Below are 20250 nucleotides of genomic sequence, written 5' to 3'. Positions count from 1 at the left end.
CAAACTTCTTAATCTTGTATCTTAACTTTCACTAGATATATTAATCCTATGTTTTATTAGTATTTGTTTGTTGATGTTTTTATTGGTTCTTTAAGTACAAAATTAAAAAAAAAAGAAGTATTTAAAATGACTGTAGTTTATTATGAGTTATGATTTAAAATAGATCTTTTATAGGCAGCAAGCTATGGGTGGCAAACAATAGAGAGGAGATAAATAATAAAATATTCACAAAACATATAATATGTTATTAAAGGTTTTATTATTTCCAATTGGGATTAAGTGAAGTGGATTTCTTAAAAGAAATAAATGATAGTATGTGGTAGGGGCTATACAACTGTCTTGCATCTAAATATATCAATGTATTGATATATCATAAATGTAACATATGTTTATATATTATATGTACTATAGAGTTGGGTTCAGGTTGGGTTGGATTGCCCGAGGGATCAACCCTAACCAACCCAAAGTAAAGTCAGGTTCATAAATTTCAACCATAACCCTAACCCAAGCATCAACCTGACCCAACTCGACTTTTTTTTGTTGGATTAGGGTTGGGTTTAGGCTAACTCGGCCCAAGTTGCAGCCTTACATAAAAATGCATATTAAGACAAGAGGGACGAAATGATCTTAATTACAGCCATGTCATCATCATCTAAGCCTTATCCCAATTATATGGGGTAAGATACATGAATCCTCTTTTACCATTCTATTTTGTTTAATGTTATATTCATTGTTAAATTTTGAATACTTAAATTATTTATTTACAACTTTAATCCATGTCTTTTTTTAAGCCTTTTAACCCCTGCAATAATAAGAGAACTTTGGCTCCTATTAAATCCTAAATACATTCACCTTTTCATAGTGAACTAGCGGGGACCCATGCGATGCACGGGATTTGTTAAGCGAAAGCTAAATAATAGAAAGGGTCATTTACTAAAATATCCCTTATAGTTTCATGGGTTTACTAAAATCTACCATATAGTTAGCATTTTACTAAAACACCACTTATAATTTGCAATGGATTTAATCAATCTTGCATTATATGATATTGGAAAATGACAGTGTTGACCCTAATGTTCATTTAAATAAATTTAATAAAAAAATAAAAATACCATTTTTGCCCTTAATAACACGGGCAACCACTTTATTGGCTATATTTGGTCAATTTTGTTTTCTGTACAAAAAAGTGTTAAGGGTATTTTTGGAATAAAAAAACATAAGCCTAATGGCAAAGCAAATACTACTTAATGAAATATTGATTAAGTAAATAAGTTGTAAAACATATGGGATGTTTTAGTAAAATGAAAACTATAAGGTAGGTTTAAGTAAATATGTAAAACTATAAGGTGTATTCTAGTAAATGACCCTAATAGAAACACATAAGAGTATACAATTGTTTTATGTTTTCAACTTTTTAAATAATTAATAATTATTCATATTTTATATACAACTTTTCATAATACAAAAATAACGATAATTAATTTCAGTTAGGTTTATTCATCAAACTGATGAAATTGACCAACCCAATCAACTCGACTCGAGTTGGTCGATTTTCTAGTATTTTAGGTCAACTTTGGTTAAAAAAATTCCCAATTCGACCAAGTTGGATCATTTTTACTTTGTCCATTTATAAACCAATCAAAATCGAACAACCTAACCATGGATATATATTAATATTTTATTTTTTAAATATAATTTTTAATATGGAAAAGTGGGAAATTCTCATATTTCTTAGTCTAAAATGTTTTATATCATAAATCTACTTTTTTAATTTATTTTTTAATAATTAAACTATAATTTTTAAAATTAAATTAATTTTTTAATTTTAAATCTTTTGAACTGGCTGACCAAACCAAAAAATCGACCCAAATTAATACAATTTGAGTGGGTCGATTTTCACAAAAGGTCAATTGGTTTTAGTTGACCAACTCCCCAACCTCACTAGGTCAATTTGGTTGGCAAATAGCCTACGATCGAACCGAACCAACTCATGAACACTCATAATTTCAGTTAAATTAATAGTCTCATCTCTAATAAATAACAATAGTTTAATCTCCAATAATTTTTAAAATTTTATAGCAAAAATACACAATTATTGAAAATATATTTATAATGAAAAAATACAATAATTACAATATTTACAAAAATACAGTAAGTACTAAAAATATATTAACTTAGTCAATAAATAGTATAATCTCAAATAATAGTTTAATCGCTAACAAATATTAATCAATAAGTTATAACAAAAATACAATAAATACAATAAGTATAATAAATTAAATTTAAAAATTTCAACAATAGTAGTTTAATCTCCAATAATTATTGAAAGTTTTCTGTTAAATAAAAAAATAAAATAAATTTATACATAATCATTGAAAATACATTTATCACATAAAACAATAAATAATTACTGAAATACAATAAATATTAGTTTTAGTATATATAATTTTATAATAAATACAGATTAAGAGTTTAAAATTTTTATTAATAAATATTAAGTTTTTTGAAAGTTATTTTCTCGAATTATTACTTGATATAAGTGAAATTAGTTATCTACAATATTATGTACAAATATAAATTTATTATTAATTTCAATATTATGTTATAATTATTTTTCTACTTTTCAAATTTTTTTTTAAATTTAGCACATAATTTCTTTATTTTAACTATTCAAAATCTAGTTATGTTAAATATTTAGTTATTTAAATACTTAAATAATATGTAAAATATTTAAATATTTAAATATTAATTATTTATTGAATTTAATTATACATAAAATCATAATTTATACTATTATTACATAATTTCATTATTAATTTTGTAATATAGTAAATTATTATTAATTTCAATATTATGTTATAATTATTTTTCTATTTTGAATTTTTTTTTAAAATTTATTACATAATTTCGTTATTTTAACTATTTAAAATGTAGTTATGATAAATATTTAGTTATTTAAATAATATATAAAATATTTAAAACTTTTTGTTATTTGAATTTTATTTATTTAAAGGTATTACATATTATTAAATATTTGAAAAACATTAAATTGATAATTCGGCAAAGTATAATTTAAATTGTTAGTACATAATTTGTGATATATTTTGTAAAAATATAATTTTTTTTATTTTTAATAAATATTTTAAAGTTATTATATAATTTTGTTAGAATACTTAAATAATTCTTAAATTTTTTAATCCAAACTTTCTTTAGATAGATATAGATAAAAAGTAGGGGAGAGGATAAATAGGAATTATAGATAATTTAGGAGAGAAAGTTTCACTAAATTAGAGATAATTTAGAAGATATTTAGGAATTAGAAATAATTTTGGAGAAATTGGGGGAGGTAGTTTAGGAGAATTTTTAGGAGAAGAGATTATTTAGGTTATTGGGAAAGTGCATCTCATTAGTTGTTTCAAAAATGACATGGAATAAAAAATAAATAAATAATTCAAAAAAAGGAGAAAATTTCTTGACCACTTTATGTTTAATAGATAGATAGATATAGATTTAAAGTCATAAAAGGTGTGAATTCATCATCCATTGATCTTAAAGTGATTGTACTTATAATTTAAAAAGACCAAAAGTTTTTTTTTAAATAATTTATACACAGCTTGCATGTAACATGCAATAATCATCCCACGTGAGAAGATATTAGACAGAATTGGGACGGGTGTATGAATTGTACCAGCAAGGTTAAACACACACATGGAGAGAGAGATATATAAATCATATTCATTTCATTGATGCATGAATCAAATTAATGGTGCGTTTATTAATATTGGCTGTACTATTAAATTCACATTTCAATCAGTTATATTAAAGATACTTTTTACAAAGTGTACTTTCATATTTAATCAAATATATTTTAGGGAAAGAAACGTAAAACCATTATATTATATTTGTATTGGTTTTAGGTTTTTAGTTTTTATCATAAATAACTAATTTTTTTAAAGTTCAAATAAAACACAAATAAAATATATCAACATTTAATATATAGGGTAGGGACTAATTAATAATTACTTCAAAATATAGGATCGGTTTGACTTCGGTTTTCATATATGAAAACTGAAACCGAACCAAGTTGTCAGTTTATTTTTTCATACAAACCGAAACCGGCCAATGATTTTGAAAAACTGACCAACTCAGTTTGGGTCGTGCTGATTTGGTCGGTTTGACATTTAATGTGAACACCCTACCATCCCATCCCTGCCCCATTCATGGTGGATCCCTATGGGAATTAGAGAAATGAGGAAAATTGATATTCCTAATTAAGTTTAATTTGTTGGTTAATGTGAATATGAGCTTGGTTAAATCCCATAAGAAGTTGTGTTTGATTTAATAAAAAAAATAAGATCCCGTTTGGTTCGTGGGAATAGGGGTTTGGAATCAGAATCAAAATGGGTCAATCTAATTCCAACTATTTGATTGGGCAAAATTGGAATCCCATTCCCATTTCTAGTAGAACAGCATTCCCTCATTTGAGGGAATGGCCATTCCCTCCTCACTTGGGAATGAAATCTCATTCCAGCTAATTTCAATTCACTTTTCAATTCCTGTTTGAACCAAACAAACTATGAGAATAGACCATTCACAATCCTATTCCAAATGATTTTGATTCCCAAGAATAACATTAACGACACATTATGTGTACATCAATCGTTTTCTCCTTTCCGGGATAACTTTTATTGTTGGGGCCAACAGTGCTGTTGAGAGCATTTTTGGGCTGGACACGTTCACCAATTCACGCCCATATCTATTTTTATAATCAAAAGGAAATAGGGGCAATTACTATTTTACCCCAATCTCATGACATCTTGGCATTCTTCGCAAGAATGTTCACAACAGCCTATGCCCCCAACAGCCAAAGTTTTTCCTTTCCTCACTCTAAAAAAACTTCTAGATGTATTAATTCCGCATTAAGACTCTCAAACTTCTCGTTTTTTCTCTTTCACTTTACTTCATTTCCTTTTCTGTCCTTACCCAAGTGCTGGCCACGTAGCTAGTTTTATTAGAAAAAATGAGACTTAACACACCGTTCTAGGTACCCTGATTTTTGTTTTATCAAAAATAGATGACTTTCGTTTCATTTTCATTTTAAGCAATGAAGACCCATACGTTGTCTGTTGTTGCGTTCTGAGACCCACCAACAGGAGTCTGTACATAGCATGTCGGCTGATAATCATCTTTATTTGGTGAAAGAAATATTTCATTAAACCAGCAAACAAAGAACGAAAAAAATCAGAAGAACCAGAGACAACGAAGACTGACTGACAAACCCAACACAGCAAACAAAACAAAGGAAAACTACAGAAAACCAGAAAATAAATCAGAAGAACAACCTAGCTAACTGACTCAGAACACAAAAGATCCAAGTTAGTACACTTCATGAGGTTTAAAAGTATATAGATACAACTTTAACCAATTCAACAATGTGCTCGACTGAAAGACCGAGTCATGGAATCAGAATAGGACGGAGGAATGCAGCAGTTATAAACTCACCCCATTTTGGAACTCTCTGAGCAATACAGAGTTTGTACAGCCCAAAGAACCTCCCAGGTCATGTCTTACAGCTGAGCTGAGTTGCAATATTACCTAAGAACGCAGGAGTGGTACATAGGATTATAGAGCCAAGCAAGCCATGTGGTTTGCTTTTAGACTTTTTGATGTTAGGTTTGAAGGATGTCAGAGGGGGACAGAAGTAAAGCCAACAGAACTCCATGTGAAGATTGTCAAGTACAGACGTTGGTGGGTCTTCCCACTTGAAACCCAATTAATCCTTATAGTTGTTGGGCTGCGGTGGAGCTGCTGATGATGAAGGATTTTTGTTAAATATATAAACGAATGAAGCGTGTAACAAGGGAGATCAGATTTTAGTTGCAAATTTGCAATATTGATGATATCTGACTATCAGTTGTCTCTTGGGTTGGTCCTGATTAAGCCTGGTAATTAAGCTTTTAAAAGACTGATGGTTCAGGTTATGCGGTTGGGAGTCGGAGGCAAGGGGTATTTATGTATGCATGTATATACTATTAAATGTGTATGTATATTTGTACGTGACAGTATCTCCAAGACAAAATTATTTATAATTCATGGTCACTTTTATAATTCATTTATCCAAAAATTAATTAAGGTAATTTGAAAGTTCATAAATAAAATTCTCTAAGACAAAACTATTCCACTTACCATATCCAGTTCCAACACCCTAGCAGTTTCTGAACGGTTATAAGTGGGCAATTTCTGATATATATAGCCTTCTTTATACCCGTTGTATGTTTAGACAAAAGGGATAGAAAATGTATAATGAAAATTCCAGAAAGAAGGGGCATTTGCTCTTTTATAGGTAATCTAGATATAGATGTAGAACTTACAAAAAAATGGAAAAAACTAGAACCCATTAGCATCAACTTGTGCAATCCTAACAGCCTTGTAGTAAGTAGAGGCTCTCAAAATAATGTGGGGGCCCAACTTTTTCCTGGTTAACCAGTGCCAGGCTGCTGGCTAGTGTTAGAAATCGGGATATCACTTATCAGTGGGTTAGGTTAAGTGGTCCAATCCTATTTGGCCAGGTTTAGGCTGGTCTTGATATATCGGATTTCGGGTTGAGGTTACTCATCCTTACCAAATACGACTGTTTGTCTGTTTGAGACATAATGACGTTGAAGAAGAGAACTGCAAGTATAGGCACTGCAACTTATTAAGATAAGCGGTACTGTTCAATGAGGCTATGTCTGGTTTGAAGGGAAAGGTAAGAATACCCATACAAGGTTTGTAAAGATTTCCTTACCTTTCCCTACTTTTTCCTTCAAACCAAACACACCATGAGTGTTCAGGGGAACGAATCAAATGTGGTTCAGTGATACTATTCCAATTAGTCAGGTTGGGTCTGGTCCAGGTTGAGCCAAAATTGCACCAAACCAGACCCATTAACATCCCCATTCCCCAGTCACAGAAGTGAACAGCATGTTCATGGATGCCTTGGGTTAACCAAAAAAGGACAACGTATTCTATATTTCCATTAACCCGTCTATTTGCACAAACGTCCCTCCTTGTCCTTTTGTAAGTTGAGTAACCGACCGAATCAGACTATGAACCTAGCCACACTAAGTCAGCCTGCCTTTGGCATCCTTACAGCCTTCAAAGATAAAAAAGAAATCCATTACATCTACTTAGCTTGATTTATATATTAATTTATTAACAAAAGCATGTTTATATATATATATATATATGAATATAACAGCGTTTGTAAATATATTTGTATTTGTAATCTTTCCAAATGGAAACTATCAAATATGATGACAGATATCCTCAATTTCATTGGTGCCAGCATCTTCCGTAACTTGAGTCTCTTCGAAGAATCCTCAGTCTCTTGAGTCTCCACGAGTCGAAGAATATGCGTCTGTACTCTATAGAGCATTGAAGACCATCTTCCCTACCATCATTTTTGATAATTTCATCCCAATTCCCAATAGGCTGAGCCAACATGCAGTAGGGAATAAGGATTGAAGCCATCACCATGTATTGGACGGTGGCATAAAATGCAAAGCCAAACCCAAAAGCTTAGGAGGTTTGGTTTGATAGAAAAATTAGAGGGAAAACAGAAAATAGAGACATTTAAACGACCAGTGAAATTTGGAAAACGGATGAAGATGGTTGCAGGGAACCAAATTCTTCTGACGCTTTGTTCAGAAAGGAGACAAATAAAAAAAGAGATCCATTGCATAAAGCCCGTAGGGCCGTGTCATAAATTGGCATGTACCATTGCATATAGAATCTGGATGGAATCTTTACTCTGCCAAGTGCTAAATGCAACAATGCCTAGGTATGCTCACGAGAAACACTTGTACATCATACCTTGCAAAGGGAGTCGTCTGAACTGAGAAGATAAACAGAGTCCAGTAGCTACTCTCTGGAAATGCAAAGTAGAGAAAGCCAGCCAGATAATGAGCGCAAGCAAACACAGCAGATGTACAATATCAACAATGCCATTTGAATCATGACAATAATAAATTGAAGACAAAATAGGTACAAGACATCCTACAATAAAAGCCACATCAGAGAAATTACTAAACACTGTGAAGAGGGCCTACAATCAAATGTTCAGAATTAATTCAACATTAGCACTTTATATTTTTTTATGTATGGAACACCAAATCAGAAGATTGGAGAGGGTCTCCAGTCCCAACAAATCAGTCGACGGTTTTGGCACCCAGCCACCCATCACATTGTGTTCTCCCGCATGAGATCGCACAACTAATTACCTACTTTTCTGCTCTGCAAACCCCAAACCAAAACACGAGCATCACAAGCTTATTTTCCACAGGTAACAATCTTCTCACATCATTCTTCTTCCACATGGAGTTGCAGCAACAAACAGGGACTGAATGGCAGCTCTGTTTTAAGACTTTGACCCACAGAATAAAGTCAGCCTGTAATGCAAATAATTAGTAAGAGGATTCTTGACCAGGACTATCTGCATGCATGTCCATGGAGGAATCATTGGAGAAAGGAGAATTTGAATCCCTGTTATGATGATGAGCAAAGCTGGCTTCGGCATTACGAGTTCCATTTCCAGGTGGTATGATGCTATTTGGATGATAACTTCCCTGGGCCAAATGATAGTGTTGAAGGCTCCGGCGAACAGGACTTGAAAGAGCATTTGAGAAGACTGAGTTCTTAGATTGATGTTCAGAGTTAATAGACCGAGGGGCCTGCCCAACCAGGGCAGGCCCAAATGATCCAGAAGAGACTTGGGCCATTGGTGGGTTCATGAAGTGCATCGTGGGTTGAGTTTGTTGATTTTGGAATGGCAACCTCGGGGACATTGGAGGCTCCTCTCCCCCATAATCAATTTCATTCTGCAAAATGTACATTCTAATCAGAGTTAGCTCCAAAAAATGTTATAAAAGCGACCATAAGCAAGGGAAAAAAACATTAATGCAATCACTATTTATTAATTAAATTCATGTATTAGCTTAGCTTGATCTAGTTTTGAATGGCGAGTGGATTGGCTCCCTGCCATCATGGCTTGTTGATTCCTTGAGGAAGGATAGAGATTGGTTCTTGTTTTCTGTTAGTGGGTCGGATCGCCTTGCCCTTTGTTCTGGGGTTGGTCCATTGATTAGGGAACGGGGGTCTGTCTGTTTAGGATTGCATTTTTTGTTTGTCTGTTTGTCTCAGTGATTTGAATCTTTTCTGGTTGTTCGATGTGTTATAGCCAATGTTCAGAGAACCAGACCGGGCATAGAACCAGAGAAGGGAGAGGTTAACGGGTCAGATGTTCGACCGGAGTCGAACTGTGATGACATGGCATATACATATATATACTATGGGTCATATAAATACTATATATAATATAACTTTTAATGTACTTAAATATGGTGGATGGATGGTAAAGCTTCTTAATTTTTAAAACAAATGGCTAGGGTTCAAGCCTTTTAACATGCATTTTCTTTAAAAATACGTGTATAATAATGTAATATGTATAATAAGTAGTCATTAATTAGCACAAGTAAAGAGGTGGATTAGTGGTAATTAAGTAATCTAAGAAAATAAGATGTCTTGAGTTCAAATCTTGTTAACAACATTCTAAAATTTCACTTATGTATGGACCCGGGCAGTTTCATGAAATCGGAACCGATTCACTGGTTTTCCAGTTCAACCGGCCCGGTCGGTCGGTTTTCAACAGGTTTTGAGCAAGTCCAGTTATTGGGGTATAACCAAACCGGTCAGAGCTCCAGTCACAGTTCGACTGGCCAATCCGGTACGGTTTTCTATACACTAGTTGTAGCTTGTCTGCCTTTAAATGAAAATTTCTTCTATACTAGAAAAAAGTATTGTTATAATAAGACACTCTGTCAAAAAGAGTATCATCATATTAGAACAAAATCATTTTTTTATTTTGTTATGGATATTCAACAAGGGTTAACAGGTGCAAAAACAAAGTAAAAAGACCAAGATCAAAACGATCAGTATGAATGAAAAGCTCGAAGTACAATCACAGCCATGAGTTTCAGTTCCAACATAATGTTTTATTGGATTAGCCAGTTAAACCGCATTCTACCATGATTTGACCCCTTTCCAGTTATTGTAAAATGGTAAAAACAAAAGCCTATAGAGGTTGAACCATGGTTTAAAATGTCCCTAATTTCCCTAATATGTTCACGACATATTTCCATTTCCATGTGTAGTGCGACATGAAATTTTACTAGAATCAACAAATTCACCAGTGAACACTACCAATACTGTATGGAGTCCAAGAGAGAGTATTATAACATAAGTTGGTGACAACATTGTAAATATGCGAAGTAAACATTTTTTTTGATAGATACGTGAAGTAACAATGTTATTGTCCGCCTAACTTACATGATTATCATTTTGAGCTATCTCAATATTCATTTCAAACACTAAGTCAAAATATTAGTTTTTTGTGTTGTAATAGATTATTTGGTTGATCTATTGTTTATCAATAACAAGTAACTTTCATTAATCATTAAGAAATTTAAGTATAACAGGGGAGATAAACTATCTTAACTCCCCCCAAAGAGGCTGGGGCCCAAAAAGAAAAACAAAAAAGATTAAATTAAAAACGAGCCCAAAACAAAGAATCCCTAAGCACCCCTTGCTTGGCTAATCCATCTACAAATGAGTTAGCAGATCTCTTCACCCAGTTGTACTTTTTCCTTTCATTGTTGTAACTCCACATTCCAGCCTTGTCCTCTTCTAACCAACCTACTACCACCTTGAATCACCTTCAATTACAAGCCTCCTTATGTTCATTTCTTTTGCTCTTTGGATTCCTTCCAATGCCATAGAAATCTCAGACCTGAGAGAGTCACCTTCACCAATTGGGCCTGGGAAGATTTGGTTGATCTATTACAACCATTTACATTTTCTATGAGTTAAATTTTTTCTTTAACTCATTCTATCATGAAGCTCTGAATCTTAAGGTTTACAAGAGCCACTTCAGAACGCATTCTTTTGTCTATAACCTTGGTTTCTTAGCATTGTTTAATGATTTGGCACAAGAAAATAATTTAAAAAGGTATGCCTATGCTTCTTTTATCATTTCATAAAATATCATTCTATATTTTGCATATTTTACAATGTTTCCCCTTGGGGGGTTATTCAGGCATCCAACAGACCTTCAAAAGGATCAACCAGCATTGTTTTTCAGGAACGAAGAAGCAAGTGCAAAAATCCATGGCCAAATGCTCAATGTGCCAACAATACAAGGCCAGCACCCAGGCCTCAACAGGCCTACCTCAACCTCTTCCAATTTCCAATCAAGTGAGGTAAGATATCACTATGGACTTCATCACCAACCTACCCAATTCAGCCGATAAGACGGTTATTATGGTAATTGTTGATCACCGCACCAAACATGCACATTTTGCGGCCGTCTCTCACCCATACACAGAAGTACAAGTGGCAAAAGTTTATTGTTCAGGAGATGACCCAGTTACATGGAACCCCTTCCTCCATTATTACCGATAGGGACACGGCCTTAAAATTTTGTGTCTAGACCAAATACTTCAAGGTGCAAGGCACCAAGCTCAGGCACTCGACCAGCTATCACCTATAGAGAGATGGATAGTCCGAGGTGGTGAACAGGTGCTTGGAATCATATCTTCGATGTTTCACGGGTGAAAGGCCCAAAAAATGGGCTCACTAGCTACCCTGGGCTGAGTTGTGGTATAATTCCACTCACCACATCTCAACAAGGACTACCCATGCAAGGCTTTATACAGGCACAACTCACCAGCCCTGATTTGATATGAATCGGGCTCCACAACAGTTGCAGAAGTGAAAGAAAGGCTAATCAACTGAGATTAGGTACTAAAATCACTCAAGGAGCACTTGAGTTGGGCCCAACAACAAATGAAGGCCCATTATAACTGTAGGCATAGGCAAGTCACTTACCAAGTTGGAGACATGATCTACCTCAAGCTACAACCCTACAAGCAGCTTTCAGTGGCCCACCGCAAATGGCCCAAGTTTGCTCCTACATTTTTTGGCCCATTTCCAGAACATTGAGTGTATCAGGCCTATGGCCTATCACACCACCCTACCTTTCTCGGCCAAGTTACACCCCATTTTCCATGTATCTCTATTGAAACGATGCATTAGGATAACACTCATGTTGTCTCTACCTTATCGGAGTTCACTAATGAAGGGGTACTCCAACTAGAGCCCCTACAGGTCTTGGACTACCACTAGGTCAAGACCAGGAAGAAGGTGATCAAGGAGATACTCGTTGCCTGGAAAAATCTGCCACCGGAAGATGCTACTTGGGAAGTTCATTCATCCTCTGTGACCCAATACCCATCCTTCAACCTTGAGGATAAGGTTGTTTTCAATGGGGCACAAATTGATAAGGCCCAAGCCCATAGCACAGTTGGAAGGCAAGAGCCCATATACAACTCATTCCCAGGACTATGGCTTGGGTATACCATCCAGCAACTCCTTAGGCGCAGTACATCCCCCACAAAATATCTATACACAAGAAAACCACATCAGCCAACTCTTCTGGAAGCACACCCTACTGCATGATCTTGTACTGATGGCTATATAGCACTTTTATCAAGAAAGGAGCATGAGAATTAGGTCATTCATTCCACTTATTCCTTCCCCTCCCCTCTCATTCCATTTCAGAAGGTAGGATCTCCCTCAAAGAGGTCCCTGAGGTGAGCAGTAACTCACCACAACGTCAGTTTACTAACAGATATCAACCATAGGAATAAGCTCTTCGCTCATAAAAGAGAACTGTAGCCAACCTTCCAAAGCCAACAGCTTTCAGTTTGTTTCTTTAAAATAATTCCTTCTCCACAATGTTGCATCATGCATACCAGGTCAGTTTAATGGCTGAATGTGTATGGATCACCTCAGCTCCTCGTATTTTTTCAGCCATTTAACAGGAGGATTTTGAAGCCACTTGAGGTGGTGTATGACCTTACAACAAAGTCTCCTCAGCAATTTTCACTCGGGACTTCTCCATCCCCTGCAACCCCACCCCCCCCCCCCACTCTTCAAAAATCACAAGTGCAGGTTTGGGTTTGCTCATGAACGGGATCCACTCTAGTATAATGAATTTACATGCCCCGCACAACAAAGAAGGAGAAACTCTCACAGAAACAAAACCAACAATTTTTAGATTAACCAACAATAGCTATTATTTTGTCTTTGGGGTGATTCCTCTTCTTTTTGCCTATTTTGATATATTATTCACACCATTTATTGAAAAATGTTGAAGGACTCATTAGAATCTTCAGAAACAAAAAATACATGGAATAACCGATCAAAAACAAGTTAGATCCAGTAACTTCCCACATGTCATACAACTAATGCAAGCTATTCAATTACAAGAGTCCCATGATGAAGCATTCTAACTCAATTTGATATTAGTTGTCTACAAGGCCCTTGGCTCCTAAAACATTTATATGTGCTTCCAAAAAAATTCCTTAGTTCCCCATTGTAAGTGCCAGATAATTGCAAATCCCATGGTCCATAGGTAATACCATGACACCATCTCCATAAAAGTCAGAACTAAACTTAGAGCATCCTTCTGCTAAAAAATAGGCAAGGGAAAACCACACTAAAAGTGCCTTATGAGCAAGTAAAATCCTCCAAAATATAACATGTTCTGTACTCTTTAAAATAGAAATGTCATAAGAGTCCCATGGTATGTTCTTAACACCATAGTGATGCCTAGGCGGGCACCTAGGCAACAAGGCACCCTTGGAGGCTTGCCTCACTTGATCACCAAGCAGTTTTGTACACTGTGTTATAAAATACTTTTATATTCTTAATAAAATAGACATTATTAAACTTTGAGGTGCTGCCTGGACTGAAGGTGAACCTAGAGAAAAGCCTACTGATAGGAGTTGGGAACACATAAATAGGGAGGAAATGGAACAATTTGCAGGGATGTTGGAATGCAAAGTAGGGAGCTTCCTTTTATGCATCTAGGGCTATCAGTGGGATCGAAGACAGCAGCAATTAGCATTTGGAGGCCATTAATAGAGAAATAGTAGAGGAGATTGGAAAGATGGAGGGCTAAGTACCTATATTTGGGTGGGAGAATCACACTTATAAAGAGTGTTTTGTCTAGTTTACCAACTTACTATCTTTCTTTGCCAAGAGTACACCTAATGAAGGGGGCTATGAAGATTGAGAAAATTCAAAGAGATTTTCTATGGGAAAAGGTGTGCAACCCAAAGGAGGGGGAGGTTTGGGGCTGAGAAGGGTAAAATTAATAAACAAAGCACTTCTAGGGAAATGGTTGTGGAGGTTTGGGCAAGGGAGAGAGAGGGAGGCTTTATGGAGGGTGGTGGTGGTTGGAAAATATGGTGTGATCAGATTCGGGTAGGAATCAAGGGAAGTAAGAAGCTCCTATGGGGTGAGTATTTGGAAAGGAATCATGAGCTTCAACAAAGAGTTCAGAAATTTAGTCAAGTTTAAAGTAGGGGAAGGCTCTAGAGTGAGGTTTTGGGAAGATGAGTGGCTTGAGATAGGGAAGCTAAGTGAGATTTGCCCAAGATTATACAAGTTGACAGAACAAGTTTCAATAAACTGTGCTATGAGTGGAGAGGGAAACAATTGATTCGGAATCCAAAATTCATAAGACCTCTTTTGGACCAAGAAGTAGAAGAGTGCAGTATGCTTCTGGAAAAATTAGAGGGGATCAGCACTACTAGATCTACATTCTACAGAAGATGGTTTTTGGTGGAAAGAATGTAAGAAAGGCAGATTCACTGTTAAGTCATTCTACAAGGCATTAGTAAGAGAAGGAATGGGTTCAGACCAGATAAAAGGAGTGTGGGGTAACCCAGTTCCCAAAGGGTAGAAGCCTTCGCCTGGCTGGTGGCACATGACAGCATCCTCACCTCTGATCACCTGAAATCTAGGGGATTGCATCTGGCCAGCCGGTGTTATTTATGCAATCAGGAGGAAGAAACAGTCCTCCACTTGTTCTTCTTGGAAGTTCTTCTCCTTTCTATTTGGGATGAGGGTCTTCCAACCAATGAGTCCAGCAGAGGAGATCTTCTCCATATGGCCAAAGCTCAGAGGCAGTAAGAAAGCTAGGATTATTTGGAGATGTGCTCCTTTTTGCAGTTTGTTGGTCTATCTGGAAGGAGATAAACAGAAGGGATTTTGAGAACAGGTCAAAAAGCATTGAATACATGGTAGCTGCAGTGAGCAATCTGATTTCAGACTGGGCCCTCAGACTTCCAGATTTTGATCAAGTATCCAAAGCTGATTTGTTGAAAAGATTCTGGAATACCCTTGATTTACAGCTTGTAATGAAGAACCCTGTTCAAATTGAATTCTATAATGTATTTGGTGTGTCAACTTGACAACCAAAAGTGTTGTGATGCAATTCATTTTTCTCGTTTTAATGAAATTTCTTCTTGATTCTTTAAAAAAAAAACTAAACTAAATTATGTTAGGTTTAATCAACACAGGCATTGCTAAATGCTGTATTGAACCCACAAAGACTTCAGCCCCTATAACAAAAATAGGGGTTCAGCCCCTATGTTCTTTGAATTTTCTTTTCTTTCTTCTTTTTCTTCAAATGAATATGTTGATTTTCTATACTTAAGCATGAAGTTTATACTTTCTTGTGAAATTATGGATAATTATTAAGGAAATATGATTATGAAACCTAGGGGACTACCATAGGATATATGTTTTTTACTTAAAAAATCCATCACCTAGGCGACTAGGCAGCCGCTGTTGCCTAGCCTTGCCTTGGCACCTTGAAAACTTCGCTTAATACCATAAAACCAGCTCTATAAAAGCCGCAAAACTGAATCTAGAACATTCTTAGGATAGAAAATAAACAAGCCAAATATGGTAGTCTACAAAAATAGAATAGTGCCTTGCTACAAAAGCATCTTTATCAGCTTTAGTTCCTTCAAATTCAGAATGTCATACATTCTTTCCACCCTACCCCACCATGTACATTATAAATTCTCCTCTCCCACCTCCCCATGAAGAAGAAAATAATGAGGAGAACATGATAAGATCCATATGATGGTTAAGTGTCGGTACTTGATGAACATAACCCTCATATTCATGAGAGAGAAAATCTATCACACCCTTTTGCTGATCCCGGATGCAAATTCAAAACCACCTCTGATGCAGAACAAACTAAAATATCCCTCCAAACCCAGCATGTCATATATTGATTGAGAGCCCTTTTATAAAACATAGGTCCACAAGGCACAACTCCATATATACCAAAGGAAGACAATATTTTCATAATAACCTAATATAGCCTAAGGCAAGCCCAGTGAGAGCAACAGTCAGGAGCCTTTTGAATGCAAATAGAAGCTTAATACAAAATTTAAATGGCATATTCAACAATTCAATTATGAAGAGTTTTTTAATGAGTATAAACAGATGTAAAATGCAATAATAATAATAACAACAACACAGGGAAAACATGAAGGCACAGAATCATGTATTATGTCCAAAGAGACAGACAAGAAATATATCATGATTAACATGTTAAGGTCAAGATATAGAACACAAAGCCACAAGAACCATGATGATTGAGAAGGGTCATCGAAAAAACCTGCAGGTAAGCTAGTATATCGGTAGTCATCACTCTAGACCCTTCCTCTTGTTGTCTCAAGATCCATTGGTAAAGTTTCTCCTGCATAAGAAAAAAGGATCAGGATGGAATTAATGCAATTATCAAGGAGAACAGGAAGAAAGGCTGGTGAGAATCCAAAACACCAGAGAAAAAAGCTATGTTTCTCATTGACCATCCCAAATAGGAATCAGACATGGTTGGAATAGTTGATGACAAACAACTATTGACTCTTTATACACGAGTATTCTACGAGAACGTATATACCAGGCTAGAATCAACCACAAACAAAAGAATAACTAAAGAAAAGGCAGGAACACATGGAATCTCATTTAGTTCATAATCAACAAAACTATCAATAAGACTAAGGCATACAAGTGGAAGCAAATTGAGGTTATACACTGGACATATATGAAACTGCAATATAAATAAGATCAACATATAGAAGTAAGCATCAATTGAGATTGTGCTAACAAGCTCAACAATATACATAAAAAATCTAAACATCCTACAAAAAACTTCCCAACAATATAGGCTTAGCTACATGAAGTCATGAACCTTGTTTCACCATTCCATTCTACCAAGGGCTATATCCATGGTTAAATGGTTGAATCATCATCTTCAGGTATCAGGTGAACCGCCAACCAGTCTAAGATATGGGACCAATGGTCAGCACAAATAATTCTAATCCTCTCTCCGATCCACTTCATTTCTTAAAAATCTCCTTATTAACTTCTCAAGTCCTGTTGCAGTAAATATAAGGATGGTAAATAGGCATGTAAACTAGTAAGAAGAAATGATGGAAAACATTCAAGTGATGCCTCACAACATCAATATCTCAATTCCCACATTGTCCTTAATCTGCATCAACACCAAGGTGGACCTATGTATTGGGGCAAAAGGGAGCAATATAACCCAAAAAAGCAGCAAGTTCCTCAACTTAAAGAATTGCACTAACAAATCAAATTTCACTTTTCTGACGAGTTAAACCTTAAACCTGAAACTTGAGTCATAGGTTGACAGGTGTCATGTACTTGTGAACTAATCTTAGCAGGGTCGGTTGTGGGTATTGTCCTGTAATCCGAGGTCTTGTTTTTGTTGGTCACTTTGTACCTTGTCCTCCTTGTGATTATATACCAACTTGTTACAGGTAAAAACTGTTTACCTCTTAACCAATTTTTGTCATTTAAATACTTTCATTTACTATTGGAAATCCAAATCCTTCCAACAAGACCTTTTCTTCAACCCTTTTGAAAGATTTGCTTGAGATTCAAAATGGTTAACAAAATCAAAGGTGAACTTGGCCTTCTGAAATCAGCCCAAGAAGAACCAGACTGGGAAAAAAAAGCAAGGCACAACAAGACCTTCATTTGCCAGATATAATTTATACTGAACCTAGGCTCCTCATCTGTGCATTTTATGCCAGTAGAGTGGTGACATAGTCAACTGTCTCTTGCATGTAGGAATATTTTACATCTCTTTGAAACTCAATGAGAGCCCTCTGTGGGCATTCCAAGTCTTTTCAAGCCCCTATTGTCTTCCCCCCACCCACCCCCCCAACAAACAGAACAAGGAAAACCATGTGGAGATGAACTAGAGCTACCATCTTATGGAGCACACAGGAAGAGAATAACTTTCCATATTCCCATCATCATCTTGATCATCTAAGCCTTGTCCTAACTATATGAAGTTGGCTATTCATATTTCCCCATTCCAACATTCCATTCTGTTCAGTGCGGAATTTGATATATTTTTATAATTATTTTGAACTTCTGTTTCCAATCAGAAGAAAATCTAGGACAAGAAGAGATCCAAAGGCCCTTGGGTATACCAATATTGTATCAAAGAAGCAAAATTTTTGGCAGCAAGAGAACATTTCATTCAGTTGGATTTGGAGATCAACGAATACATCAACAGGCAGAACTTCATTGTAATGAAGCTCAGCAATCAATCCTTCCAAAAATTAAAAAGAAAATTGGAAAGTAGAAGTGGGAAGGAACAAATATAACTCTTTGACATGATGACATCCACCATGAACTCATTCAACTTGGTTCCTAGACTACAAAATTTCAATAATGATCTTGCAAAAGGATGCTTCACATAGTAAATTATTCTAAGTTATCAAATTAAAAGGTTATGGAGAAATTACTGGAGATGGAGTGGTCAAATCAAGTATATTGGTTGAACAAGGCAAAACATTTAAGATGGACAGATAGATCCAGTTTTCAGCCCATCTCAGACAAGGAACTGGCCAATAAATGGTTGGTTCCAAGTCAATTACAATTCTCTATCCAGCCTAGACCAACAGCTGTCAAATGAGTAAACTCCTAAGATTTTTTTTTATTTTAAGAAAAGCACTCCATAAGTTCTAGAGTAACAGCTTACATGCAACAAAAGTGCATATTCTTCAGTGACACGGTATCCTTGGACACCTGATACCTTTCTCAACCTTACCAACATCTTTCCCTTCCAACATAAAGATCATATCCCTCCAAAATTCCATTTTGGTGAATTTACACAACAAATGGAAATCAGTTCCAATTTCACTTACAAGAGAACTCATCTGTACATAAACCAATATTAATTATCAACTCACTTTCACGCTACTGGGAGAGAAAGGATAAGAAACAGAAATTGATACCAGACACGAGTAATAAAAAGAAAAAAAGAAACATCTGCCTGTGGCCCTGTGCAATAAAATCAACCAATCATGAAATCAGAGAACACAACCATCAACTGAAACAATTAGAAAGGCCCCTACAATCGGAGTTACTTGTGGATAGCCCACAAGAATAGATAAGATAGAAACCAGCTTAACACCCAAAACAATAAATAAAAAAATCGATGGAAGAAATTAGTACCCAGATGAAGTAAATCACTGCAAACCCATAACGGATGACAATAGAAACGCCAAGGCAACACAATTCATAACCCCCAAAACAACCAAAGCCCATCAGATCAAACCCCATAAATAATTGCAAAGAAACGGGAGGCAGGGTTAGAAAAGAACCAGCCCATGTCGTTCTCCGGCTTGGAATACGACTTTCTGATGATTCATAGCCTGCGTATAAAGCTGCGACAGCGAATTCGCGGCGCTGCAGAAAGTGGTGTACATGGTCCGATCGACCTCGTCCAGGCGCGTAGCATCAGACTTCCTCTTCTTCCCCATGGAAATCCTCCTTCACAGTTCCTTTCTTTGCCCCTCTCTGTCGGCAAAAACCCTAGAAAACCTATAACAAAAGTCTAAGAAAGAAAGTTTGTTCTCTCCAACTCCGTTGTTGCAGAACCTCCAAGGAAGCGATGGGGTTTCTATTTTTATGGGCAACTTACAGAGGGGTATGACAGGATAACTATCCTACGCATCCCCCAACCCAACATGCAAAAAATATATTTATATTTTTCTTCTTTTTTCAGTAGCCAAAAATCACCGGGTTTCATCGTGGGAGAAGATCTGGCACTCTGCGCATGGCTCCTATAAACTTGAGACCAGTACATCACCCCCTTGGATATGGGAGACCCACCTTGAGAGGCGTAATGTTCTATATTGATAGTATATGATTCGCTTGTAAGTGGTGGTTGAATTCTTGTTAGAATCGGAAATACCCAGGCCCACATGGATGTTGGGGCCCATATGCAGTGCTGTTGTGAAAGCT

At 35.8% G+C, this 20250-nt stretch overlaps 1 protein-coding gene across 1 annotated transcript; it reads right to left on the bottom strand.

Moving 5' to 3' along the window:
• Positions 1-7969: 7969 nt before the first annotated feature.
• LOC104599958 (uncharacterized) lies at positions 7970-19961 on the bottom strand. The gene is made up of 3 exons (XM_010262717.3): positions 19608-19961; positions 16580-16660; positions 7970-8858 (listed from the first exon to the last, which is right to left on the bottom strand). The coding sequence occupies exons 1-3, from the start codon at positions 19764-19766 to the stop codon at positions 8445-8447; spliced, it is 654 nt and encodes a 217-aa protein (XP_010261019.1). The 5' UTR covers positions 19767-19961; the 3' UTR covers positions 7970-8444.
• Positions 19962-20250: the final 289 nt, after the last annotated feature.

Source organism: Nelumbo nucifera, chromosome 5 (genome assembly GCF_055504915.1).
Source record: "Nelumbo nucifera cultivar China Antique chromosome 5, China Antique-T2T, whole genome shotgun sequence".
NCBI lineage: Eukaryota > Viridiplantae > Streptophyta > Magnoliopsida > Proteales > Nelumbonaceae > Nelumbo > Nelumbo nucifera.
The sequence above is the reverse complement of the archived record's forward strand: the minus strand, read 5'-3'. Positions and strand labels throughout refer to the sequence as shown.

What these genes read in the sequence shown, in the direction of transcription:
- LOC104599958 (XM_010262717.3), bottom strand. Translation starts at nt 19,766, where the DNA reads ATGGGGAAGAAGAGGAAGTCTGATGCTACGCGCCTGGACGAGGTCGAT. An exon ending in CCGGAGAACGACATGGGCTG is followed by an intron (nt 16,661 to 19,607) that starts GTTCTTTTCTAA and finishes TTTCTTATGCAG; the next exon opens with GAGAAACTTTACCAATGGAT. An exon ending in ATATACTAGCTTACCTGCAG is followed by an intron (nt 8,859 to 16,579) that starts GTTTTTTCGATG and finishes TACATTTTGCAG; the next exon opens with AATGAAATTGATTATGGGGG.